Genomic DNA, 27,767 nt, shown 5'->3' on the forward strand with positions numbered 1-27,767 from the left:
AGGGGGGCGCTAGTGGAGATGATAAAGCCGCGGAGGAGGGGGAGAAGGGCGAGCGAAGCCGAGGAGAACTGGGAGAGCGAGGATGGGGCTGAGGGCGTGAGCTGGGGTGGAGGGGCAGCCGGCAGCCGTGCCCGGCGGCGGAACCGTGCACGGGCGGTAGCAGCAGCGAGCGGGAGCCGCCATGGGCTGCGGGGGCAGCCGGGCCGACGCTATCGAGCCCCGCTACTACGAGAGCTGGACGCGAGAGACCGAGTCCACCTGGCTGACCAACACGGACTCCGAGAGCCCGCCGCAGGAGGGCGGCAGCGCCGAGGCCGGCGGCCGGGAGCCGGCCGCCCCGCACCCCGGTGAGTGGGGACCCGCCGCGGTGGGCACCGCGGGCCGGCCGGCGGGGAAGGGAAGAGACTGTCATACACATATATATATGTAGTGTGTATGGGTGTGTATATCCGCCTATCTATCCGCGTTACCTGCTTTTCGAACGTATTTTTCTATCCGTGCCAAGAAATGCAGACGCCAAAGTCTGTGCTTGAAAACACGGCGGGTTCGCCCCGGCAGCCGGTGCGTCCGGAGCATCCGCCGTTCCCTGCGGCCCCGCAACTCCCGGGCAACGCGCCGGGACCGGCCACCCGCGCCCTGGGCTTTCCTCCCACAGAGCTTGTTCGGTACCGAGAGACCTTCTCACGGTGGTGCTCGGTTACGAGAGGGGGCATATAGATGTCATCAACTATGTAACGATGTCACCAGAAGGGAAGAGAGGTTGGTTGTTGAGGCTCTTGCTTGTGGAATACATGGACATGGCTGCTTTTTTTCTTTTTCTTTTTTTTCTTTTCTTTTTTTTTTTTTTTCCAAAACAAGTAATTTAGGAAGTAGTTTTAAAATAACAAAGAGGTTGTGATATGCCAGCCTTCTTCCACACTACCTCAATTTAGGATGCTACACAGAAAACTGATCAGATGATGGGTTGCACAGGAGCTAACCTGCAAGTTTGAACTTCCCAGCTCTTGCCAGTGTGGCACACTTGTAGTTGTGCACCTGAGGTATTACAGTAGGGACAGAGATACGGAAGCGAATGAGGAGCTCTGCTCTCGTGTGGGGTTTAAATGTTTTCAGAAATACTATGTTTTACAGTGGTATCTAGAAGTCTCAGCCTCAGTCCTGAAATTCGTCGTGCTGCATGTTGTACAAACATAACATGAAAATGGTCACTGTCCCAGATAGATTACAATTTGCTCAAGAGGCAAGTAAATGCCTATAGGCAGCTTCTGAGGAAAAGAAGTAGCTTTGCAGACTTTTATAGAGAGCTACAAAGAACCAGGAAGAAATCATGAAAGTGCAGGAGTGAAAATTCACAAAGATGGGCATCGCTGTCCAACTGGAACAGGGAGATGATGACTCCATGCTGACTGAAATATGACAGGGAGGGAGAAGGGTTGTGTTGTACTCCTGAAGGCTAAAGAAAGACTTCGTAATAATCACATGTGAAACTATGAGAATTTGAAGGCAAGTTGATATATGAAATGCTGTATTAAAGAAGACTATATAAGGAATTTAAAGAGGTTCAAGATGATACTGGGTGGAACGGCTGAATCACAGGTGAGAGTCTTATCTCCAGCAATGAAGGCTAAACACAGCAAGCATTAGCTCTGTACCCAGGCTCAGTATTATCTTAACCATGTTTACTTTGAGTTGGTGCCTAAACATCATAAACAGAAGCCAGATAGTCCAAGATTTTATATTGAATAGGAGGTGGTAAAGAGGTAGATCAGTAAGTATTCTTCCTAGAAACATGTGATAACTGACTTTGTGTTTACAGATGAGAATACCAGAGATAAGGAGAACAACACTCAAGTCCAATAGAGACTCATTAGGGTAAGAGAAACTGTTACAAGAAAATCTTGCAGAAGATATTGTAGAGGAAGAGTACAGGAGAGTAGGAGCAAAGGAAGGATTAGTAGGGCTTCAGGAAGAGTGAGATAAATCCTTCAACACAGCCATGGTGGCAGCAGCTTAAGGAACCTGAGGAATCCACCACACTGGTCCTGATCAGTCCCTTGAAAGTCATAAAGAAAGTCACTGAGAACTGTTGTAGGGTAAGGCCAGAGGTAGGAAAGGAATAAAGAGAGGTACCCCAGTGAATTTACAGATGAAAGGGAGAGGAAGCAGCAATCGGAGGGGAAAATGAGGTCAAGTATGGGTTTAAGACCTGAAGAGGAAAACATGCCTTTATTGTGAGAACTGAAAACTAACCAAGAGTGAGAGACAAAAGGGAAGAGTAAAGGGGGGGATAAGTGCAGAATGGGGGAGATGAGGAGATGGTATGTGAGGCTGGCCTAAGTGGAGGTAGTAAATTTCTGTAACTGGGACATAGAAAGGGAGGAAGCAGCTGGGGAAGGGGGAACCAGCCAGCGGTGCTGGGGATAAGAGGATGAAGTTGTTCTTTGTCACTTTTCACTTGGAATACATCAGTGAAATTCTGTAAAGAGAGAGAATTGGAGGCAGGATGAAGGAAAGATTTCAGAAAAAAAGCCAAAAGCAGTGAAAAGTGTTTGTGATTGTCAACGTGTTTCTATTAAGTGGAAAAAACACCACCAGATATTGATCAAAATGGAGAGAGAGAGGTCAATCACTCAGGGATAGTCTGCAGGATCAGCAAGCATATCAATGAGGAAAATGTATTAGTCTTAGTTATCTCATCCCACCTCAATATATCATTATATCCATCTCTTTCCGTCAGTCAGCATATTTAGCTTTCTGTGTCTGCTCTCACTTGAACTATATGTATTTGCATAGCCAAATGCTTGTATCTTTACTAAATCATTTTCAAAGCTAAAATATTATTAAATCAAAAAAAGAAGCAATGAGTTTTTTTAATTTTACCTTTGCTTTTCCTTTATTCCTATTTCAACCAATTCCTTTTTAGAATATTTGTTCACTTCCCTACATTTTTAAAAATACATCCATTTTAATAAAATATATTTCAATCTCCCTATTTTTTACAAGAAAACATACAGGAAAATACAAGTTGTTATAATATAGCTAAAATAAGACAGACAACTGTTCCTATGTTCATGACAAGTCATTAAGGGCCATGACTATAGCTGGTAGCAACTTGTTGCAGTACACTGCTGAGGCTTTGACAATGGCGAACAGGGTAAATTGATACAGCTGAAGAGGGGTAGAAAAGTAACAAATAACTTAATGAAGCACTGCAGGTGGTGAAATTGAAAGACATCTTCTAAAAGATAAGCGTACATGCTGTTCATAGGGTGAGTGGCTTCCAGGAAGGACAAAAAAAAGGGAAGACTCACGGTGAGCCCATACAATAGAGCAGTTTCTCTTAAGAACATCTATTGCTATGTTAGCGGAGAACTTTTCACAGGATTCAGCTATTGCGTAAGCTATAGCTGGGGAAAATAATAGTCTACATTTCTGCCTAGTAACCGTTCCTTGATCCTTGCAGCCCTTTGCACAAATTGCCTTCCCTTTTTGGGGGACTGATTCAGCTAAGTGGAAGTGTTAGCACAAGTAATGATTTTCTGGGGAAATAAGAATCTGTAGGAGCAGGAGAGTCCCCAGGGCAGTCACCATGGATTACAAGTAAACCACAGGGAAAAGGTTGAACTAACACAAGAACTGTTGAGTATTTTGGAACACATTTGGATAGCCTGCTATGTTGTATTGGGATAACTTGCTGATATATATGTGCAGATATACTTGCTGACGTATGTGTGTATATATGTGTGTAGGCTAGTAACTTAAGATGCACAATTTCCTAACGGAAACCAGTACTGTAAAAGTGCTTTATAAACCCATTCAATATCAACTATAACAAAAATTAACTTTGTTTTGTTTTAAAGCAGGCTTTAACTCACCTTATTACTACTTTTCAGTGTCTAAGTTAGCTGCTGTATTAAATTATTTTTTAAAAATTTTTTTATTATACTTGAAAGTGCCTCACAGTGAATAAAGCAGCATGTTACCTCACGGTCAGAGAGACCTTGCAATCATATTTAGCTCATGGGCTGCGAACTCCTTAGGACGGGATTTGTTCTTACTGTTTACCAATAGCAATCAGCACAGTAAGGCCCCAGTCTTGGCTGGAGATTGTTACTGAAATGCAAATAAAAATAATTACTTTTTAAATGTTGTAGCAAGCAAGTAAAAAATAATTATTTTGCACCAGAACTGAAAGACTGCATATTGATTGCCTTGGGACCCGTTTGTTCAGTGACTCAACTAATAAAACGTTTGTTTATTTTTTATTATTACCTGACTCACAGTATCGGCTAAGGCTTTGAAAGCAATTGTTTTTTTTTCTTCGTACTTTGCACTATTTGTGTAGTAAAGTCTTTTCTCCTGAAGCATATTAAAGAAAAGCATTATCCAGTTTTCCCACACTCACCAGATGCACTTGGGAGGAAAACTTGCTCATGGCATCAGCAAATGTACCTGCAGTCAGCGGTCTGTCAGGAATGAAATCTGCAATTTAGGATCGGTTCAATCCCCTAGCAAAGACATCTGCAAAACAGCTACAAAGTGGGAGTAGAATTGAGTCCTTTGTAAAATAAATAAAGAAAATCAGAGGAATAAAGGAGAATTTTTATCAGTATCTAGCAATCTGGCTGGCTAACAGTATCTTACATAGTTGCCTTTAATATAGTTGAGCATTGATGGATAATTCTTGGCTTAGATGACCCGCTATGCTGCTGCTCTGCTCTCCTGTGACAACTCTGTGAAGTTTTATAGACCAGGTTCATCTTTGCAGTTAGACTCCGGTCAAGACCCAGGGTGCAGGAGCTGGGGTTTCAGAGGTAACTTTCCATGGAGAAGTTTTTGAAAATCGCTTTTCCATCCTTTGCAGTGGAGAGGCCGGCAGCGGCCACAGCCAAGGAGCGCGGCTGTGGGAGCACAGGTTGCCATGGCAACCGGGCCTGGCACTGCAGCCATCTGCGCTTTCCTTTACCAGGTATACACCACACTACGGGCTGCACAGAAATGAATAAGCAAGCATCAGGTTGTAAATGAAGAACTTATTCCGTGCAGCAGATGGTTTCTCTTAAATCAGACTGCAGAGGGGTATTTAATAAAAAAACATGATTTTCATTTAAGAGCCAAAGCGGGATCACTTTTGCTAGTGCGTAATGTGGGTATAACAGTATCGCTTTATGCTCTTATGCCCATTTATTCTTGTTCTTTTATTAACGAGTTAGTTCAAAATCTGGTATATCTAAGAAACAATTATAGCAGTGATTCTGACATGTGATCTTTTAAAGAGATAACCATATTACAGCTTTACAGTAAAAGTGAATAAACACAGCCTTTTCCTGTGCTGTAGACGTATTACAGTAATTCCCTATTCCGCCTTAGTCCAGACCTTGGATATAATGACATGGCATTTGCTAAAGGATCCCATTTTAATATTGTTTCTGGATTTTAATTACATGATCTCTGCCTAGACTCTGTATGGAGGGTCGTACTGAGGAATCATTTCTAAATCACACAAAAAGGGGAAGAAAATCTAAAATAGCATACTCTAGTAGGGAGAAAAAGCTTTTGGATCTTTTACCATCTAGCTTTCAGAGAGCAGCCTTCTTGTGTGTCTGCTCAACTTTGTACACCAGCTTTCCATGTGTTAACATTTATATGGATGGGTAACAGACTTTTTATATGTGTAAAGTGCCTCTTTAGAGTGGGTTTGTGTAGGTGCTTCCATCTGCACAAGAAGATGATTGGCTTCAAAGCCCCCTGAAAATCACTTTCCTAAAAGCATGATTTGGTAGGGCTATTCTTCAAAGGGTTTCTTTCTGAATGGCACCTAGTTTTGTGCCATTCCTCTGTGACTCTGGAAGACCACATAAACAGCAAACCTTGCTGTCAGTGTGGCAGGTACAAGCTCAGTACCAAAGCAATGGAAAAGCCCAGAGACCCTGCAGCTTCAGAAGAGTTCACCGTTCCCAAATGCTACAGGGACTTCTACTCAAACTTTTCCCAGCACTTCTGTGGGAGAGGAGTGCAGGATAGAAGGGAAATAACATGGATGCACCGCCTAGCTGTATGGCTCCCTCAGAAATAGAAAAATAAACATTTTTGCCAGTAAAAAATGACATTTCTGCCTATAGATTAGGGAATTATAAAGGACCTTAGGTAGCAATAGAGGAAAACAATAGAATTAAATGGATAATCTCTGTAACAAACAATGGCTGTCAACCCACTGACTTGAAACTACTCAGGATTGCTATTCTTCATTCAATACATATACTTGGGTTAGAAACTAATCAAAGATTCCAGTATTGGCCTAAACCAGTATTTATTCCACTACAAGACAGCATTAAAATTATTGGGAAAATTAGACTCAGCCAATAAATATATCTTCTTGTAATAACCACATTTTTTCAGCCCAACTATAGCTGTTAATTCTCACTCTCTGTACATTTTCACCTTTGCTGTTACTTGGTAGTTTAATACTGTCTTAATTTCACATAGGTACAGATGTCATTTAAGAACAGAAGCTGAAATACCGATTGGAAGCAACAAAATATTTCAACATATTGTCAGAGAACTTTGGCATTTTCATTTTATATCTCTGAGTCATCCCGCCCTTCCATCTCACCCCCCAAAACTAAACATCCCCTTATTTTCAAGCATGGAAAAGTCCTGTTGATATTGAGACCACTCGTGCTTCAGCTTTTTGCAATAAGAGAAGGATTGTTACAGATGTGAATGTTGTTTGAAATAATGTGTAGGGGTTGTCATTAATTTGGATGGGACTGTTGCTGCCGCTGTTTTTGCACTATGGCCATTCTGTGTAATCATATGCTTTGTGGGTGTTGTATTTATTTCATTATGTTGATTCAGTTGATAAGTGTCAGTGATACTTATTTGGCTTATCAGAGCATACTAAGCAACCTCCTTCCACTACCTCTAAAAGTATTTTTAAATGAATGCTTTGTTAATAAATATCAACTGTGATATAAAAAGGAAGCGTCTATAGCAAGCAAAATTTTTTAAAGTATCATAAATAATTGACAGATGAGAAAATTTATTCTATTATGAGCCTCCAGCTTGCTATCTTGTTAGATGTATTATACTCAACTGCTGAAAAACTTCAGTCTCGTTTAATGGTAGGCGGTTAGTGACATTCAGGTGCTGTGTGAAGCCTCCTGCAAGGTCCTGGTGGCTCAGGTGGGAGCAGCCGCCCCGTGTCCCTGCGGCAGGAGGAGACGGCAGGGGCTGGGCAGGAATCTCCAGCTGCCCGCTTCTTCTTTGGTTGCACTTTCTCCCTCTGGGATTCTCTCAAAGCATGGCAAAAACTGGGAAAAAATAATGTAAAAACATTTTTTAAAATATACTATGATACCTTTTCTCTTGGTCTCTGATTAATTCCTGTTTAACTAATGGCCAACATTCTTGCTAAATCCCTCTTGCAGTCTAAAGCAGATCTACTAGGACTGATCACCCATAGCTTGCCCCAATATAGTCATTTACCTGCAAATAAAATAAATTCACTAAAAATGCGATGTGCATGAACACTTGAGTTACATAAAAGGCTTTCCTAGCCATCATGATACCAGGACATTGAGCATCAATAGTGATGATTTGCTAAAGAGATGATTTGGAACCTTCTCTCTGGACAATTTTCCAGTGGAAAAAAAAATCCTTCTTGCACCATTGAAATCCTTCATGAGAAAAATTTCCTTAGTTACAGAGTCAAAACGATGTTGTTAACTGTGTGAAGAGCTGTTCCCTCCGCCTCTGCAGCAGTGCTGGGGAGGAGGGATGGTGAGAAAGGGACACTGTCTGAAAGGCTCTGAGCAGGAAACCTGAGTCGTGGTTTTTGTCAATGACGGGTCCTGCCTGGAGGATGCTCAGGACAAAATTGCTCAGCAAAATACTCCTTCTTGCGGAAAAAGTTCTCTCTCTTCTCCTTTTTATTTTTTTTTTTTTTTCTCCCTTTATATCCTGATTCAGGACATTTAAAAATTCTTTGTTCTTTTCCTCAGCAATGAATTTATACTTTCTGGCCAGTTCTAATCCTGTATTTTCTAGTTTAGGAATGTCTAGTTCAAAACTAACACTTAAAAATGGAATTAGGTTTAAGTGAAGACTCCTGCTAGTCTCAAAGTAGAGGTGTAATGTATTTCATACAGGAAACGCAGTTCAGAGTGCAGTTTACCTCATTGGCCATTGATTAAAATTTCCAAAATTTCCACAATGAGCACATATTACAGTAATGCAGCATTTAAGTGGCAGAAATCCCTCTTTTCTGCACCTGCAGTCAGGTGTAGAAATATATTTCGTAATAAAAACAGAACTAAGTTAAGACTCAGCAAACGAATGACTGAAGCCACAAGCTTATTGTAAGGCTTTTTGTTTGGCTCACATAAAGCAGCGCTCTCTTCTAGATTATGCAGAGAATATTTTGAAAGCTGTGTGATTGTGTGCATTTCTCAGCAGCAGCCTTGTATGAAACAAGTGGCTTGGTCCTCTACTGTATGTAAATAAATAATGCATTCCTATCCTGATTTTATTATCTGATGAGTACAAGCATAATTCCATCTCTAGATTGTTACATTGCCTTTTCTGTTTAGGAAAATACGGGTTAAAAGTAAAACAAACAGGTAGATAGAGGAGCAACATTCTACTGATCAACCAGCATGAGCAGCTGGAGGCTGAGGGGCAGGATTTTCCATTTCAAATTTTCCTGAATCCACCGAGCCCATCTGGATTGTCTCTGCATTGCTGTTTGCTTGACTGAGCCTTATATTTTAAGCAGCTGAAGAAAAAGAAGTAATGCTGAGCCTCTCGTTCCTCCCAGAGGATCATGGATTTAGGCTAGTCTGTTCAGGGGATGCTAGCTACTGAAGCACAAAATAAACAGCCAATCCCTTTATTGATTGACTGATTTTATTTTTTTTTTTACCAGTTTCCTAGCAATGCATATGGTTGTGTTTCTGTCTCTGTATATTTCATCTGAATATTGTCCTCGTGTTGCAATTGTCATTCTCATAAACTGCTAGTATCTCCCAGTGGGGCCACCAGAATTGTTTCAGGCACTTGCAGTGCTGAAAGTATGAATTTCTGTCAGTTGCACAAGGCTGGTGCCCCAGTGCTTTCTGAGCATTTACACTGTCTGTGGAAAAGACGAAAAAAATCTCATAGATTTATCTAGTAGATTGTTAACAGCTGATGACATTAGGTTTTAACACAGCTAGTGCCCTCATTTTAGGATGAACACTAAATGTGAGTGGTAATTTTTTAACATGCATACAGATACCTTAAGCCAAAGGATTTTATGATTGCAGTCACGGTATCCTTTCATATATTCATAGACTTTAAGGCTGAAAATGTCATCTGGCCATACAGCCCACTAGTCTTTCTTGAATTATTTCCCATACGGAGCACACCTTTGGGACATTCAGACTTAATTTACAGCTTTTCAGTGGCTAATACTTTGCCTAAGTCTTTGTAAATTAGGGCAGTAACTAATGACTCCTAGTTAAAATACATGTCTAATGTCTTACCTGGGGCCTGTAGCTTCAATTTCCAGCTGCTGAATCTTGGTGAGCAAAACTGAAGTCATTTCAGCTCAAGTTTCATGTACATTTAGATGCTTTTCATGAGGATTTCTGTTTAGTCTGCCTAAATATTTTTGATGCTCCTCAGTATGATTAATTGAAATGATACTATCTAATCATCTTAAAATTCCATGCATGATTAGCTAGGTAATGAGAATGATAATAATACTTTGCATTTCTGTGTTGGAAATTAGTCTAAAGCATAACGAATGATGTTTCATTACCGCGTCCTGAAGGAGAAGGAAAGACCATGTGAACATCTACAAATCTAAGCCGCTCCTCAGAACCTGTCTGCACACAGGGTGGGCACAGCTGTGGGAAGGATGGCTGAGAGAGGGCCAGCAGCCTGCCGCTTGTTCTCCCTCTCACACAGGGCTTTCCTGTCATGGGAACTTCTTTCTTTGAATCTCAGTGAAAGGGTCAGACAGGAACTGAGCCAAAAGCAACCACCGTTGGAAAACAGGCTGACCTTTGGTGTGAAGTATTGTGCATGGAGGGTGTCATTTTAATGCAAATTTTTCATGTACTGAAACATAGCCTGTACATGCATGTGGAGAAGCAGATCCCTGCTCTGCCTGTTCTTCTAAAATGCAGTATTATGAAAAGCCTTTCAGCAGTTTGCTATTTGTATGTTAGTTTTTCACTTAGGAGGAATGAATGATCTGTTTCTGGCACTGTTTATGTTCCTTGATCCATTCCATCTTGTGATGTTCCCGGGCATAAGATGTACTCAGCTTTCAATGTCTTCCAAAATTCTTATTCCACAATATAATGAAAATTCAGGTGTGTTTTTTTTTCCCATTCCACTTATTAACATTTGTTTCTTTGTCCATCAAACCCTGTTGTCTCTCTGCCATTATGTCCTTCCCTAGCACCCTGATCACTCTCAAGTTTACCTTTTCTATCTTCCCTTCATGGTCAGACCAATTCCTTCTCATTCTGCTTCTGGAGACTGTCTTCCATGTAGTATCCTTAGTCTGGAGCTTTGACAGGATCATGCCTTGTTAAAGGGTGTTGCACTGCGCTTTTTCTATTTGGAATAAATATGAATTTTATATTCACCTTTCACTTCACAGATGTGGGTGCAACACCATTAAGTTTGTTTACAAGACTGTCGTATCATGACACTATACCATAATTTGAAATAAAAATATAGCAATATACAAAGATTTAACGTCTGCCTGTACATGGGAAATTAGGCCATGTAAGAAATATCAAGGTTTGCAGCTTTAATGCTGCCCTTCTTGTATTCTATTTGTCTGCTAGAATCCTTGAACGCTCTCTAATAGAAATCTTCATATTACAGTAATAAATCTGGCCAGACTTTAAGAGCTATTTATCAGATGCTTATTTATGCATGTGCATGTTAAATTACAGTTTTAAAATCTTTTAGAAATTCCTTTTATCTAAAAAAGAGGAGCCTCTTGCCTCATTTCAAGCTGGCAATGGTAAAATAAGTTTTGAAATACAGAAATCCATAGGTATCCTCTTTGTTTTATGCTCAGAAACGAAGTGGCAGGAAATCCATAAATAAGCAAACCTCCCCACCAAAACTGTCACAAGATGTAGTGCTTGGTCTCCAATGTGAGTAAAGTCATTTAAAAGCATTAAACATATTCATCGTGAGCCAGTTCTTTTTGTACTGAATTTGACATTTAATACCATAATCTTACAAAATAACGTAATTCTGTAAGGCTCCTGAACGTGACAAAACCATGGCCAGATCAGGATCTCAGAGTCTGATTTGCCTTCTGCTATAAGCTATTACCTGAGCACCCTTGTCTTGCATAGATACAGAATTTCCTCTTACTTATCACCTACTTCCCTTAGCGCTGAAAGTAAAGCAGATACCATCTAAATGGAGAATGAAGAGACTGGTGGTGCTCTAGGGCGAGCAGTGGGGAGGGAGGATCACAGCATCCCCACGCCTGCCACACACCAGCACACGTTTTGCTTTGCTTCACCCTCTATAGTTTATATTGAATTACAGTTCAGATAAATACTTCTGGATTCTCTGAATGTCTGGGCAGTAAATGTATTGTGTTATTGTATTTGCTGATTCAATAAATACAAAACATTGTTTCTGATGATATTTTCCTGCTGCAGCAGGTCCTCCCTCTGCAGATCTTCTGGATCCTTCGTCCTGCCTTACAAAACCACTCTCACCTATGCCTGAAAGTTTCTAAATTCTTCCTCATTAAGAAAAAAAACTATTGCACTTTCCTGAGCAATTTTCTGGCTTCATCCCTGAGGCTTCTGTTTTGTAGGAAATGACTTAAACTTTTATCACAACCTCCACTCCGTTCATTTTTTATAGGATCCATGCTATCTTTACTTCTGCCCCTCAAGTGCATACCAGCACTCAGGCCTGCAGCTACGTTGTTTTCCCAAACACGAAATCAGGAAAACAGGTACAGAAAACAGGTATTTCAGTGCTCTCTATACTTAGCATTAAAAGTAAGAAGGTGATGGTAACAAATACATATTTCCTCTGGAAGCAGCTGCATGTTGTGCTAACATGGTTCATTTGTCTTTACTGTGAGTTTTCTCAGAGTCTGTTTTTACAATGCAGTATTTTATTATGCAGGCATTTTCTAAAATGACATTGTCTGCATTATTCATGAGATAACAGCCAAGATAAATAAAAAAGGGTGTTGCTGAACCAGAAAATTGAACCTTACTGGTTTGTTTGTAGTCAATTCCAAAGATATAAATTTAGCATACTAATCAACAGCTACTCACTTCAACCAAATACGTGCTTGTTATTCAGTAGCAGAGCCCACAGCCCTGTGTCAGATCTATAGCGTGTTTGGGTCAGAATTCATGTCCTGTTTTGGCCACTACCTGCTGCTTTAAATACAGGCGGGAGAGTATTGTGGCAAGCACATGTGCAATGATTTTCTCCAGAAAGGTCTGATCATTTTGGCCAAAAGTAATTTTGCCTCTGTGCTATGAGGCTTCATACCATCTCGAATTTCTTGCCAGTATTAGCTATTGCAGCATTTCTAATATTTGTTAGTCAGAGAAATTTCAGTTTGGTTTTGGATCTTACTGAGATGTTGCTCTGTCGACAAGGTCTGTGCAATGAGATCCAGGCAGACCCACCTTCAGTGCTGCCTGTGATTTGAAAAGTTTCTTGTAGTCCTGATAGTGAAGGGCTACACCAAAATGTTGCTATCTGGTTCCTTTCTCCTATACTTGATCATTAGCAAATGCACATTAGCTTTCTAGTACAGAGTTAAGGTCCAGCAAAAAGCCTTGGGGAAGCCATATCTCTATCTTTTGTCACGCACAAAATTGACCTCCCTTTTTCCCTTGTCTCTCTGTGCCAGCTGTTCATCCATGACACTATTTTGTTTTTTACTCCAGTTTTAATTTCACCATATGAATTAATTATATAATTTCCCCCTTCTTCATGTAATCTTTATTTCCATGCTAAAATCTGGTTGGAAAGAGTTAAATCTTAAAAGTAAAAGTACCCTCTCCTCTTTATGAGTCTCATAAAGGATCATTTGAAACCTTAGGTGTAACCAGGCTGTATGAAGAACTATGGGAGTGTCTATGCATTGGTTATCCTTGTTTGTTTTGTTTGTTCATTGGTTTGTGGTTTGTTTGTTGGTTTGTGGGGTTTTTTGTGTTGGTTGATTTGGTTGGTTTTTTTTGGTGGGGTTTAGTTTGGGTTTTTGTTGGTTGGTTGCTTTTTTCACTAGTGTTGTCATGATATAATTGAAGATATCAGAAGTACATGTCTAAAATCTCTATTCCGTATTTCCTTTGATTTCTCTGTGATGAACATCTTATTTACTAAAATAATTCATTGAAATTTTTTCTTAAACTGTTTTTTCCCCATTTAAATGGTTTTAGAGATCTACAAAAGACGACTTAAACATACATTACTTTGAATGCATGCAAGCTTGCGAGCCTGTGAGCAACTTTTTGGAGTGCAATTTTAATTATTTATCTCCTAAAATACAAAATGCCTGAGGTATTAAGAACTTATGTACTTCGGTATTAATAAATTACTTTTAAGTACCTAGTGCTTACAGAAAACAAACGTTGCAGGGATGCCCTTAGTATTATGTAATTCAATTTTTGGTGATATGTAAGTGAATCTTATCTGTACTATATATCTTGTTTTCATTTTTCACTGTTGTAGGATGCTGCTGTCTCGGAATTTCTGAAAACTCATTACAATTTAAAAATGATTGGGCTTGTAGACAAAAAAGCACATGCTAGCACAGATTAAGAGGTCTTGTAGAACATGGAAGGAGATGGGAGGTGGCGACATTTGCTTTTAAAGAAGTGAGGTGCAGCCTGCAGGAAGAGAAGTGAGGCAGAGAAGAAGATCATAGGACACCTGGTTGATGTTGAGGGACAGAAGTTAGGGCATAAATTACAGCCAGCGGAGGAAGAAAGGCATCAGGGATGGATTTCTCTGAAGGCATTGGTGAATCTGCATCAGATTTCCAAGTGGCATTTAGGAAGCGAAGGCGGCCTTTGAAAGTACTGTTTGCTGCTTACAATTGTTATGAAGAAAACTTCTGTCTTCTTTACAAAACGATCATGTCTTATCTGTGATTAATATTTGACTTAATACTCTGAAACACAAGGAATTGTAATGATAGTAACTATAGCTAATTAATAAAGACAATTTTAGAAAATTAAGGTAACAGAAGCATTGAAGTGCTCCAAGTCTTCCTTCTAAAAGCTTATCTTGATATTTGGTTGGGTATACTGAATTTTTCATTATGTTTACAGCAGAGAGAGTAGGAGGTTATCCCAGAAAGACTGGAAAAACTTGGTGTCTTACTGTCAGTTTGAATATTCAGCGTTACAATAAACTATTAATTTTGAGTAGCAGCAGTTCTTGGAGAGTTAATTTTATTTATACTGCTTATATGAGCTACTGAAAAATACATGTGCCTTTATTTTTGTGTTACCAGTGACAATTGTCATGTTCTGTTCTCTTTGTCCTCTTCTAGGAGTTTATATCACCTTTAATATGCCTGTTGTTCTTTACCTAGGATACATATTTCAGACAGATTTGATCTGTTTTGCTGGTCTTGTATTGAGATATCTCTGATTTTACAATATATAGTTTTTCTGTTGACTACATAGTGATGTGTGTTAAAGTGTGCTTAAATACCCTTCTTTAAAACTACGGAACAGCTAAAACATATCCAGATATCCTAGGGACCAATTTTTAGTTTGGTTTGTAAAATTCAATAAATATTGTTGATTTTTATCCACATCCAAATTTTCCAAAACTTCTGTATTTTTGGAACTTCAAACAAAAGGCAATAATTTAATGCCAGCATCTTAGTGGAAAAAAAACTCAGGCAAATTTATTTTTTCAATATTCAAATTTTGAATGTGAAAATATGCAAAACAAAAGATTATTTGAACTGCCATCATTTGGTCTAAATAGTCAGATTTCTCAGTGAAAGAGATTTTAGACATACTTTGTAAGTTATTGGTAATCAGTCAGTCACATCACATCTTGTTCTGGGCCAGGAACTTCTTTAGAAGACTTTGGGACACACAACAAGAATCCTTAATGAATCTGGGCAAAATGGGTGAAACAATTCTATGTTCCCTGCCACAGAGGCAGTTTGGAGCAATGTGATTGTGTCTCCAGAGGAGTCAGAGAGCTCAGCAAGGCAACTCGACGGGAAGAATGAGTGTAGCTGGATGAGTGGGGTTGGGTTTGGTTTGGTTTGGTGGGACAATGCACCAACCTTAGCTGCCTTCTGCTGCTTGTTTCAACTCTTGCGCTCCCTCCCATGTTGTGCCAGTCCAACTGGTTGCATCATCGGGTGATGAAGAAAGTCTGGGGATTGATTTCAGTTTAAAATAATCCTTTTCTTTTTTTTCCCCCTGGTGCTGCTGAAAGATGCATTTGTCAAACTGCAGCCTAAAGGATTTCTATTGAGCTGGCAAGAAAGACAGCACTAAGGTCGGCTGTGCAGCCCAGCAAGCCCATTAAAAGGAAGATGACAATATGCATTGCCATGGGACAGCAAATTCTTTGAAGCATGTTTCTTGCTGGAATGATAGACGTGGATTTGAGAGTAATGCGGCTGCTGCTTGGGTATTCTCCTCACATCCATTGAGAGAGAGCTCATGCATGTTCTTTATAAATAAACCTGTTTACATGCAATGAAATACCTGCCCCTTGTCATCCATTCCTCCCCATAATGGGAACGGCCTGGCAGTCCCCCAAACCCCGACTACCATTCCGACTACTAAGGGAAAGGTCACCACCACATTATTGGGGGTTTGATGATCACCCAGAAACTCAGCTTTAGGAACGGAGCCATAAGAATACTCTAGGCTTGCCAGTTATTTTAAAAATAAAATATATGGATTTGACAGATCATTGTGATGGGATCTGCTGTTTTCCCTGGCCTCAGGATGCCCACAGACTTTTGGCAGGGTTCGTCCTGGCAGAGAACATGAGAATGAAAACTAAATTACTGAACCATTTGTTTAAACTTCTAGTGAAGCTCTACAATGAAAGACCAAGGAGGCTATTTACCAAACCCATGCTGTGGGGATAACATAAATGTCTCTAAAGTTAGTTTGGTTTAAATGACACCAAAGCAAGACCCTGAGCATTACCCCCCTGCTAGCTTGCACATTCTAGATTGTACAGAAGAAGAAAGTTAACTTTTCCATTTTTGTATACTATGGCAAACCCCAAACAGCAATGCAAAAATACTTGCTATTTAAAAAGCAGTCATGTATTCCTAATATCTTCTTTAACATCATCTCTGTTTTGCAATCAGCATTTTGTGTTATATTTCTAGTCTATAAAATAGCTGTCACTTTATGAATTGCCAACAAATCTTGTGCTCTTACTTACACTGCTCAGGCATTCTCACTGTAATTTCTGCTCAGTGCTCATACATAAAGAACAAATCACTGAAGCCTCTAAGCTGTTGCTTACTCTGTAAATCACTTGTTTGCCAATGAAAAAGAAATCTAAAAGTGTCTTAACTTCAGCAGTGCAAACACATTTCAGAATAAAACAAAAAAGCTTTTTGACTGCTAGGGTAAGCTAGTACTGGTGACCACTAGGTCACCTGTAAAACTGTAGTGGGAGTGACAGCAGAAGGCTCAGGTGCTGATATCTGGTTCATTTCTGACAAGTATTGCAGAAAAATGTCTCAGCCTTGCAAAGCAGGATGCAACAAGGATGCTTGGGCTGCAAACTAACAGAACACAAACACTGACCCAAATATACCATTTTCAGGACTGAGATTTTCCATCATCCTCCAGAAATGAACTGATGTAAGAAAAATTGTTCTGTGAGAGAGAAAAAGATGCAACACAATCTAATACATGAACAATTGTCCTTGAACAAAGTGGTTCTGCAGCTGACAGCTGCTTCTCCAGACAACTTACTTAGAGGCCAGATGGCCAAAGGCACACATGATGGAAAGTAATTTAGTAGGATGACTCCACAGAAGGAAAAATTCGCAATTTATGTGTGTTTGAAACATCCAAGATTCAATTAATGGAATTAGTATGTAGCGCTTAGGGAGTTTTGCCTGTTCAAAGCTGTGCTCAAGCCTGTTCTCACAGCTCCGCTGCAAGGTGAAGCAGTACACCGCGGCCTGACTCCTGACTCACACATGCCTAATTGCCTCTCCCACTCCCGTCCTGACAATTTATTTTATCCATTATACCAGTCTGTGCCACTTACTGTTCTGCACCGAGTCATTTTTCTGCCTCACATCTTCCACGGTAGAGTGGTAGGAAGAGGCAAGACCAAAACCAGAAGTAAGTATGGACTTTCGGGAGATGCAGAAGAGGCGAGGTTTACTCTTGTCTTACAGGAAGTTGCCCATAGATTTAGATCAGAGAATGACATTAGGTTTTACATCCAGCAGAAAAGGAATCTTCCAAAGACAAATATTTTTAAAATAAACTCTAATGTAATTTTTTCAACTTCCAACTCAAGTTTTTTTCTATCAAAAATCAGATGATTTAGCACTATTCTTAGTGACCACCACTCCAGGTTAAACTCTCTTAGGAAAACTCTAACACCATCTTCTGACTGCTCAGGGAAATGCACTGACTAGTTTTGTGTTCAGATGTTTTAAGTCTTACACAGCTTTAGATATTTTCAATATCAAGACTTTATTTGATTTCAGTCATTGCCTTTGCAATCTGCTACTGATGTTGCTTTCTACTGATAAAGCAGCTTTTCTTACAGATATGTGGAACAGAATTCAGGACTTTATGTCTCTTTTAATACCCCTAATACTGCGCTTGAATTGCCACCCAATTCGCAGCAGAAGGTTTTGATGACACAATGCACACTTCAAGTAACTATAAATTGTTATTGCTTTCCCTCATATTTATTTTTCCCTTAGTAACTGGGACTCCTTGCTTCTTCCTCCGGTTTTGATACCTGCATTGCCAGTTAGTGAATATTTTTTTTTTTCTATTTGAACATAAAGCTTTTTATAAATGAGCTTTGCAAAAAATAAAATTGAGTGTTATAGTCATGCATCCCACTAGCTCTTTGTATTTTTATTTGAGACCCAGTATTGCAACCAGATGTTTAGTGCTCTGTACTCACCATAAATGACAACAGACTTTTGTGAATGCAATTAATATTGTACAACACATGACTCATTTGCACAGCTGAGAAGAAAGCAAATTAGTAATTTATTCAATTTCTGACAATCAAAACAGTATTAAATATATTTTTCCTTAATTTCTTTCCTCAACTTCAGATTAAAAAAAATGTTTAAGGACACAAATAGAGCAATCTCTCCATTCATACCAGTCTCATCTGTCAGGCTCACATCTAACCCCTTCATTTACCGGAACTGAGACAGATTTAAGAGAAGCCCCTTTGGGTCCTTCGTTAAATCCTCTATCAAGCCAGCAGCTGTGTGGAGAAGCCAGTGGAGATCTGCAGGTGACCAAAAGGCCACTGATATGCTGCACTCATTAACTGGTTTTACACGTTTTCTGAATCAGTGTTTCTAAGAGCAATGGGCTATAGGAAAAAGGCCAAATAATGTGAAGTGTGAGGATAAAGATGACAAAAGCAGGTAGGCTGTTCTCACTGTAGTATCGTACAGCACTTTCCATGACTCGTGCTATCAAAAAAAGTGGAGAAATAAAGGGAAGACAGAGCTGCCATTATAAAATTCCCCGCAGTATTAATTGCCCAATTTCATGTGTCACTGCTAGGTGTTCTGGAGGATGGAAAATCAGCTCAGACAGGTGTAACTGCAGCATCAGCCACAGCGGGAACGCTGAGCACCGAGAAGAGGAACAACAGTGCTCCTCAGTGTGCAACCCCCATGGTCCATGGCACAGGAGCTACAACGCAGAGACAGAACGGCTTCAGGGCAGCAGAGGTAAGAGCATAATTATGTTCCCCAATGCTCAGCACTAGCTTCAACTAGACCAAACTTATTTTTGTGACAATCTTTCTCGCTGCAGCCAAACTGTATTTAATGTGTTGGGATAAGGAAAAATGGCTTCACCACAGCCACAGTATGATTGAGCCCAGCACCTCTGACAGTGCTTCAGGCCTGAATAGCCACAAATTGATGTTTTATTCAGCAATCAGAGTAACACATAGATTTGTTACAGGAAAAAAATACCCTACACTTATTTTTTGTCAGGTCAGTCCAGCTGTGGCATGAATTGTGCAAACCGTTTAAATTAATTAACAGAAATGGAACGTGTTTTTCCTTAATTGCTGCTTTTCTTAAATTGTGTGCACTGCACAATCTCTAGTTCATTCAGGGCTGGATGTGAAGTCTGAGAAAGTCAATGGGAGTCTTTTCAATACTGTCAGTAGGCTTTGGATCAGACCCTCCCCGCTTCTCCCCTTCACCTACTGTGTACGTTGCAGAAGGATCATCCAGCGTAGCAATAACGTACAAACAACCAAGGCTTTGGGGCTAGACCAAAGCCCGAACTCCTTCTGTCATAGTTGCCTACCTGCTTGTGTCCCACAGGTTTCCATATACTGCCCTGTTTGTGTAGCAGCTGCTGAGCTGCTGCAGATTAAAACAACTGAAACCCTATGTCTTTTTAGTGCTTCCTCAGTTTCTCAGACAGGAAGACCTCTCAGCATGCTGTGTGGTGGAACTACTACACCCACCCCATAAGAAGCTGTCCCCTTTTGGGAGCCAGGTCCTTAAAGGAGGCAAATTTAAATCCAGGAGGACTGAGCAAATGAAAAGGGGAATTTGATTGAACTTCGCCTTGCATTTGCCTCCAAACAACATGTTGATACATGTATTTATATCTTCTGTACTGCTGTAGTACAGAAATATTCCCCAGTGACCTCAATCCTGCTGTATCCTTCCACGAGACACTGGAGCCCCAGATGTATAGGGACATTCTACAGGAGCATGATATCTAGAGCCATGGATTTGCTGTAAATGAAAAACATAAATGCTTGTCATAGCCAGTATCCCACAGCGAAAAATGAGTTGGTCAGATTGGATATGGTTGAACAGAACTAACTTAATTATTAATCCAATTTGAAAATGACTTGGCCATACTTGAGAATTATAGTGTACACTTGACATATCATTCAAGAAAATTGTCTAATTTTGTAAGTGATTGGAAAATTACTTCTGTATTTAGACTTACAAGGAACTATGGGCAAATTCCCACAACATATTAATAATGTGAGTGTTGACTGTAATGGGACTTCTCAGTGAAGTGTGGGTTCCTGACCTGGGGCCCTATGGCCCTTCCTGCCCTTTTAGTAGCTAAGATACATTTAGTAATACATATCTGTACTGTTGCAACCCACTGCAAAGAACATTTCTGATGATAAGTAGGGCATCTACATTATTTTATGTACCTAATACAGGTGTCTAAGAAAGGAAGTTTAATTTGTCTGGACTTCTTATAGTCAAAAAATAAATTTATTTTCCTACAGGGAAAGTGTAGTATCTAAGTTAGGGTCCAGCTCTGGTTTGCCAGTGCCCATTTTATTCATCTGGATATTCATGTTGACTACAGTTCTTTTACTTCTACATGTTGCAGAATAGAATGAGATGCAACACCCAGTGGTCTCAGGGTTTTGCCATTGGTCTGTGAGGCAGCAGGGGGTAAACTGCTTTACATCTTTGTTTCTTGTTCTATTCTCAGGCGTCAAGCTCTCAACTTCAGAGTCTAAAGCATCCTACTGCCTTACCTATACCATTGGTTACATGACATGGCACAGTTAATGGTGTCAAAAGGGAAGAGAAAGGGTTTGACACAGGCTGCATCTGGGAAATTTTAGTATCCTCTTGTGGGGGTCATAGAATCATAGGATCATTTTGGTTGGAAAAGGCCACCTAGATCATTGAATCCAGCCACTAACCCAACACTGCCACTAAACCACGTCCCTAAGAACCTCATCTATAAATCTTTTAAACACCTCCAGGGATGGTGACTCAGCCACTTTCCTAGGCAGTCTGTTCGACTGCTTCACAACCCTTTTGGTGAAGAAATTTTTCCTACTATCCAATCTGAACCTTCCATGGCACAACTTGAGGCTATTTCCTCTCATCCTATCAGTTGCTACTTGGGAGAAAAGACCAACCCCTTCTATGCTACAACTTCCTTTCAGGTAGTTGTAGACAGCAATAAGGTCTCTCTTCAGCCTCCTTTTCTCCAGGCTGAACAGCCCCAGTTCCCTCAGCTGCTCCTCATGAGACTTGTGCTGCAGGCCCCTCACCAGCTCTGTTGCCCTTCTCTGCACTCTCTCCAGCACCTCAGTGTCTCTTGTAGTGAGGGGCCCAAAACTGAACACAGGATTCGAGATGCAGCCTCACCAGTGCTGAGCACAGGTGGACAATCACTTCCCTAGTCCTGCTGGCCACTCTGTTTCTGATACAAACCAGGATGCTGTTGGCCTTCTCGACCACCTAGGCACACTGCTGGCTCATGTTCAGCTGGCTGTTGACCAACACTCCAATGTTCTTTTCTGCCAGGCAGCTTTCCAGCCACTCTTCCCCAAGACTATAGTGCTGCATGGCGTTGTTGGAAATAAAATATGCTGCTGCTGAAAGAAGTTGTAATACCAGTGACGACAATATAATGGTCAAGCACCCTGAAAGCAAAGGTGGTATCCAGATTATGTCACTGACTGACAATGACCTGGTTTGATTTTCGTGATGTGTGTAGCCTTTCGAGAGTCCTTGTGTGAACAGGAGCACTGGGGGAGCAGATAGCAAGGGAGCAGCTGTATTCAGGCTGCAAAAAGTTGCAGTAATACACAGCAGCAAATAAGGAGCAGCTTTTGCTCTCAGATAAATAGGTACTTTTCACTCACGTCAGTGGAAGTTTATCAGTTTTATCACCTGGCACTATTACCATATAAACGATGCCTTATTTACCTGGCATTCTTTACAATTACTAATTGTCTCATGAAACACTGCAAATGTAATAACTAAATCTACCTAACTCAGCTCTGTGTCTCTGCCAGCCCAGTTTTGAGTGTCCTTTGCCAGACCTATCCTGTTTACTAGGCACTATAGTGTGCAGCTTATGGCAATAAGCAGACAGATTGGGCGACGGAGAAGGATAAATTTAAATTAGGGATCCACTTGCATGCCTTAGATGGAATGACTTCTTTAATATTTGCAAATAATCTGGTGAAGCTCTGAAAGGTAAATACTGTACTTGTACCCTATATGCAGACAGAACTAAGTGTTATTTTGAAACTGTATTTTCACTTAAGAAATGTAAAATAGAGAAAATTCTGTCTCAGGCTAATCACACTCAACTCCCAGTGACATCAAAAGGAACTTCTAATTTCCACTTCTGGACTGAAACCAGATCTATTTGCTCCGCTTTTAGAATACATATGTGCAGAGGTGCTAATGATAGCCAAGAGGGTTGATCCAAAGCCAACTAGAGTCCACTGCCTTTATAGCAGTTATAAAAGCTTGCGTCCATGCTGAATGAGAAAGTTGCTCCATATCACAGCACTGTGTGAAGAATACTGGAGTCTTTCTGTATATTAAGTAGTCCAGTTTTCATAAATTAGGAGGTAATCATCAATGTCTGTTTGTGCTGTCAGTGTGGAATCACTGTGCTGTTTAAAACTTTCACAGAGTAAACGGGACACACAGAAAATGTCCGCAAAAGAAGTCACCATTAATATTACAAAAAGCATCAGACAAAGCGACAGAAGGAAAACAAAGAATTGTGCCAATTAACAAAACGAAGCGCAGGTGAAGATGGACCTAACAATCCGTCACTGCACTTTAAATGTCGCCAGTTGCTGAAGACATGAAGATCTCTACATGTTCCATGCTGAACACAGCAGGCAGCTGCTGCTGAGTGCCTTCAGAAATATGTCTTATAGAAACCAGCTGCAGACACTGCAGGATGTTCACATGTCACTTGTCTGAAGCAGTGGCACTGCACAGACATAAGTCAAAATTCATGCCATTTGGTTTTTACTAAGTCATGTTATCTCCTTGTGTATGTCTTGTTTTGCGTTGCTGTTAGAATGAAGCTGAATGATGGGCGGTACAGTTCTTCCCAGTTTAAACCGGGAAATGAGCACATGAACCTGCATTTTTAGTCGTGAGGGGTTTCAAGTGTGTACATTCAAACCCACAGAGTTAATTTAAAGCACTTGCTTTCATAAAACTCAAGCCCAGATATCTCAGAAAGAGACACACAGGTGGCTTCCATTAAGTCTCTTTTAAACTATATATATCTGTTATATGTAGTTAAGTCATATAGTAACCTTTTTATGTATTAATCTTTTAATTACTTAGTTTTAATTTATTTTCTGTATTGACAGAATTTAGGTCTTAAAAACAGTAACTTTCATATTGATCAGCCTTACTCGAAGTTCCTAGTCTTAGCTGGCAAGTAAGGTTCTGGCCACTTGGTTGTTCTATACATGCTCCTTTAATTGTGTTGAGGTTCAAACTGATCACTAGCATTACATGAAAATAACCATGATTTTTAAAACAATGACAACTCCAAGAATTAGCTTTATTTGATCAGATATAGTTGATTTGCCTTGCAAAACTTATTTAATTGCATTGTAAATAAGTGTCCTGTATCATAGCACTCCATGTTCATCATAAATATACAGCTAAAAGAAATATAAATGTTCAGTGTAGTAAAGACCAGGAATTAATTCAACATATTACTTCTTAATATAGAAGTAATGGTATATATTCTCTGTGAGTTTGTTTGTTTATGAAGATAAAAGTGGCAAATTTACTTGCCTCTGCCATCAGACATATATGAGTATCTTCAGGGGGCCATTTAAAATAACTGTTCAAAGGTCGTTCATAACAAACTAATGCTGTTGAATAGAAAATCCGTGTATGAACTGCAAGAAGTCTTTTTTACATGTATGCAAATAGGTATAAACAGAATAGTGAGACTGAATCCTAATTTATTCTGTATTAGGATAATGTTAATAACTTGCTACTGTGTTACGAGTATGTGATATTTTACTTGGAGTGCAACAAGTTTATGCAATAGGGAATTGTTCACTGATTATTGTGACAGAAAGGCGAACTGAAATCCAGAGGCAGTGTGAGATTTTTGCTTACAGCAGAATATATGTAAGAACTATGTATTTTTAGATGTCCTAAAAAGGGGTAAAGAACTTGTGCTAATGTTCCTGTGGGTTAGTGTGTTATCTGGTAAGTGATCCTGTACGGCAGAAGAACTGAAATACATTGACAATAGTGTTGTATGGGTAAGATAACCGCAGTCTGGGCAGGTTGCTCCAAGTTGTGGCTTTCTGCCAACTTGCTGGCAACATTATATTTCATATCTGTGCCAGACCCATAACCTGCTTCTGTTTCAAAGGATTTACTGGCAGAGAGTGCAGCATAAACACACCTGATACAGGGAAACTACAGAAAGAGATCAGTGATGCTGGTATGTGAAAGAGTAGAGGGGATTTTGAAGGAAGGCAAAAGGGAAGGTTCATTGTGTAAGAAGCTGTTCCATAGCTCACCACGTTAGTGTGAGCAGGTGCAAGGATGAATGAGCTGTGGCAGATCATTTACTAGCAAATAAATTTCTTTTGTAATGACGTGCTGACCAGACATATCTGATAGCTTGGGTCACACAACAGAAGAAAGCCTGCAATGCTGCAGAGAACACCGGTATGAGAAACAAGCCTTGCTGCAAGTGAGCAGCAATCAGGGAGGCAGTTCTTGAGTCTCGTATTCAGAGCATGAGATGTGACAGGATGGCTAGTAGGAGATGGCCTTCGTATGTAATGACCCGGACAATACTGGAGAACTTGCTTATGGTGACCACATCCCCCATCAGGGTGGCAGCTGTGGAGTCATGAAGGCTGAGGGACCTGGGTGACTCCTCTGTCTGCCCCTGATAACTTTCCTCAGCTACTTTAAGATCTTATAAACCTGTTTATATCCTGAAACTTAACCTTAGGGCATTCAAAGGCTGGATCCAACTTCTGTGGTAAAATCCATGCCTAACTACCGGCAACTTGATAAACTCTTCTCATGTAACACTATTCTTATTCATTAAGTGCTACCTTAAAATAAATTACATTGTCTTAGGTAGCGTCTTAGTTGTTGATGCGCAAGCTTCCAAAGACCTTACGTGTTGTGGAGATGTGGATCCTGCCTATGCACATAGATAGGGTTATATTTATGTTTTCTTCACTTTTCTTCTGCTAGAGACAACCACCAGTAGAAACAACCAATTTGTTTATGAAATAATATACCACTGTGTATAATTAAGGGTGACAGAATATAGTCTAGACTGCTTAAAACAATTTGAAGTCCTAAAAATAAATTCCTGTGCTGGTTTTAGTGGAAGAAGCAAGCTCAAAGAATGATCTGGACATCTTCACTCCAGGTGACCTTCCTAGGAGTGAAGAGTTTTACTTATAGGGTCAGTTCTTTGAGTAGCATCTTTCAAATTTAAACAGCTCAAACACATGAAATAAAATAACCATGTTATTAGATAAAGGACGTGCAGACATCTGTGTCTTCATATATGAGAGGATTTTTGAAATGCAATTTTCCCCAAAAAGGTATTATGCCACCTGATTTGCTCCATGTCCTTCAGTCGCACTGGAGGATTTCTAAAGCTAAACTGAAATAACACACTTTCTGCTGAAATAATTTGCCAACATCAAGTGAGTTTCTATGATTCGGGATTTAAATAGAAACAAACTTACTTTGCTATGTTTCCACAATTCCAACACAACACATAGATAGGATCTTCCTCTGATATGTACATATATATAAAATACATTTTCTTCCAATATGCAAGAAATGGAGTCACTCAAAACAAAGGGGACATTGGATAAAGAAGAGAGAGAATTTACCCTTACCAATAGACATCATTAGGCAAATTCATCTTCTCAATGACTCAGTGCAATTTTATCTTTCAGTATTCCTTCACTCTGTTCCTTATGCTTCCTTAATGTATTTAATCATTTCACCATTAGTGTATGACATTGAGTGGAAGACACACAATTTTACTGTGTGACAGAAATTATCTTTTACTGAAAAAATTGGAAGGTATAATGTGTGTGTAAGCAACATATGAGTACTGGGTTAAAATGTATTGTTAGCTAAATGGCTAAGATCACATACGAAACAGAAAACAGATTTTTTTTAATCTTCCTAATATGTTCATATACATATATATTCATATAAGCATGTTTCTGTGTGTGTACAGTGTAGTGTCTTGAGTGTGTACTTCTGTTCTGCAGTTCAGGCATGGGTTTTTGTGAACCTTGTAGTTATATTTTTAATTCTGACACCCAAGTATAAAACATGTTAATGTTTGGACTGAAATCTGTTTTACATGCCTTATGAAAAGAATGAGCTATATAACTTGTGCATAGAAATGGTGTTTGAAAAAGCAGGCTTAATTTTATTTGGAAATGATGAACACTCTACCTACTCTCAAACTAGACTAAAGGGAGAATTTTTGTACTCTCATTTTATCTGCAAATTATTGAAAGCTGAACTTGGAAATTAAAATAAAGAACATTTTTTAAGTGTCTGTTTATTATTCTGTGCACTTTACATTCATGTGTTTGCTGCTGATTTATCTTTTTTAAAAGCCAAGACCAAAGACTGCAAAGGTATGATGAATGGTTCCTGCCTCCTCTTCATGGAATCAATTATTTTTGTATCTGATGTCCTCAGGCTGTGGCTCATGGACTGTGCAGTCACATCAAAGAAGCTAAAATATGTGTATTCCCCATAAGAAATCGCTGTATTTGCCAAAGCAGGCTTATGAGGTTAAAAATGAGAGGAATGGTAGCTCTGTAATTATGAAGGGGAGTGTTTGAGGTTGCTGTCATGGCAAAAGTGGAAGAAACTGGCAATCCGAGACATTATCTCCAATAAGATGTCATGTTATTGGGGGGGAGAAGAGACCAAGAGTTATAACTCAGAGCTGGCTCTATGAATAGCAAATTTAGTACACACTGAGGCAATCCTTCCCTGTTATGTAGCCTCAGGAAGGTCCCTGCTGAAGCACTCGGCCATTTCTGGCACCTCACTTTAAGAAAGTCTGGAAGAGACCAGAAAAAGCACTCGGCAGCCTCGCAGGCACAGTCCCCAAGAGAGCCCGAGCAAGCCTGCCTACTCCGTGCCCAAGAGAGCACTGATGGATGCATTCTTGTGGTCTTCCTTTATGTTGACCGAAGAAGGTATTGAAGGCAACAAGAAGAAATGGACTTAAGGGGGAGCTGGAAAAATTAAATGCTAGGAAATAAAAGACACTGGGGATCAAAAATTATTTGAGAGATTGTCTAGGAAAGTTTGTTAAGATCACAGTAGATAGATAGCTGTTGTGTGGGGTAGGGACAACTGATTCTTCATTTCACGTGTTGTTCTATCACAGCTACCAGAAAGCCCGGTTCTACTCAGTTTTCTAGAACCTTTTGTTCTCCAAGGAGGTCATCCCTGAGGTAACCTGTGAACAAAAAAGACTTTTGACATACAGTATTAGTCTGGTACTACTCAGGGCTCATCCAGATATAAAGTCTGCAAGAAAAAGGGATGACATGCTCATATCAGGCACGACATGCCCATGTAATGAAAACCCACCTCTCCTTGTGTTGTAATGATTGCTATTTGTCATTCTTCCTCTCTTGTCACTGTTACCAATTGCACCCAGCAGATTCATTATTGAGGTCGCTGTGTAAGAACACAAGATGAGACAGTC

General features: G+C 39.9%; 1 protein-coding gene across 1 annotated transcript; it reads left to right on the forward strand.

The window, feature by feature from the left end:
- Positions 1-26,609, forward strand: BAALC (BAALC binder of MAP3K1 and KLF4). Its single transcript, XM_065054169.1, has 3 exons — positions 1-347; positions 18,792-18,961; positions 22,676-26,609. Exons 1-3 carry the CDS (start codon positions 182-184, stop codon positions 22,778-22,780), a joined length of 441 nt encoding a protein of 146 aa, XP_064910241.1. The 5' UTR covers positions 1-181; the 3' UTR covers positions 22,781-26,609.
- Positions 26,610-27,767: the final 1,158 nt, after the last annotated feature.

The sequence above is a fragment of the Columba livia genome, chromosome 2, assembly GCF_036013475.1.
Source record: "Columba livia isolate bColLiv1 breed racing homer chromosome 2, bColLiv1.pat.W.v2, whole genome shotgun sequence".
In the NCBI taxonomy this organism is placed as follows: Eukaryota; Metazoa; Chordata; class Aves; order Columbiformes; family Columbidae; genus Columba; species Columba livia.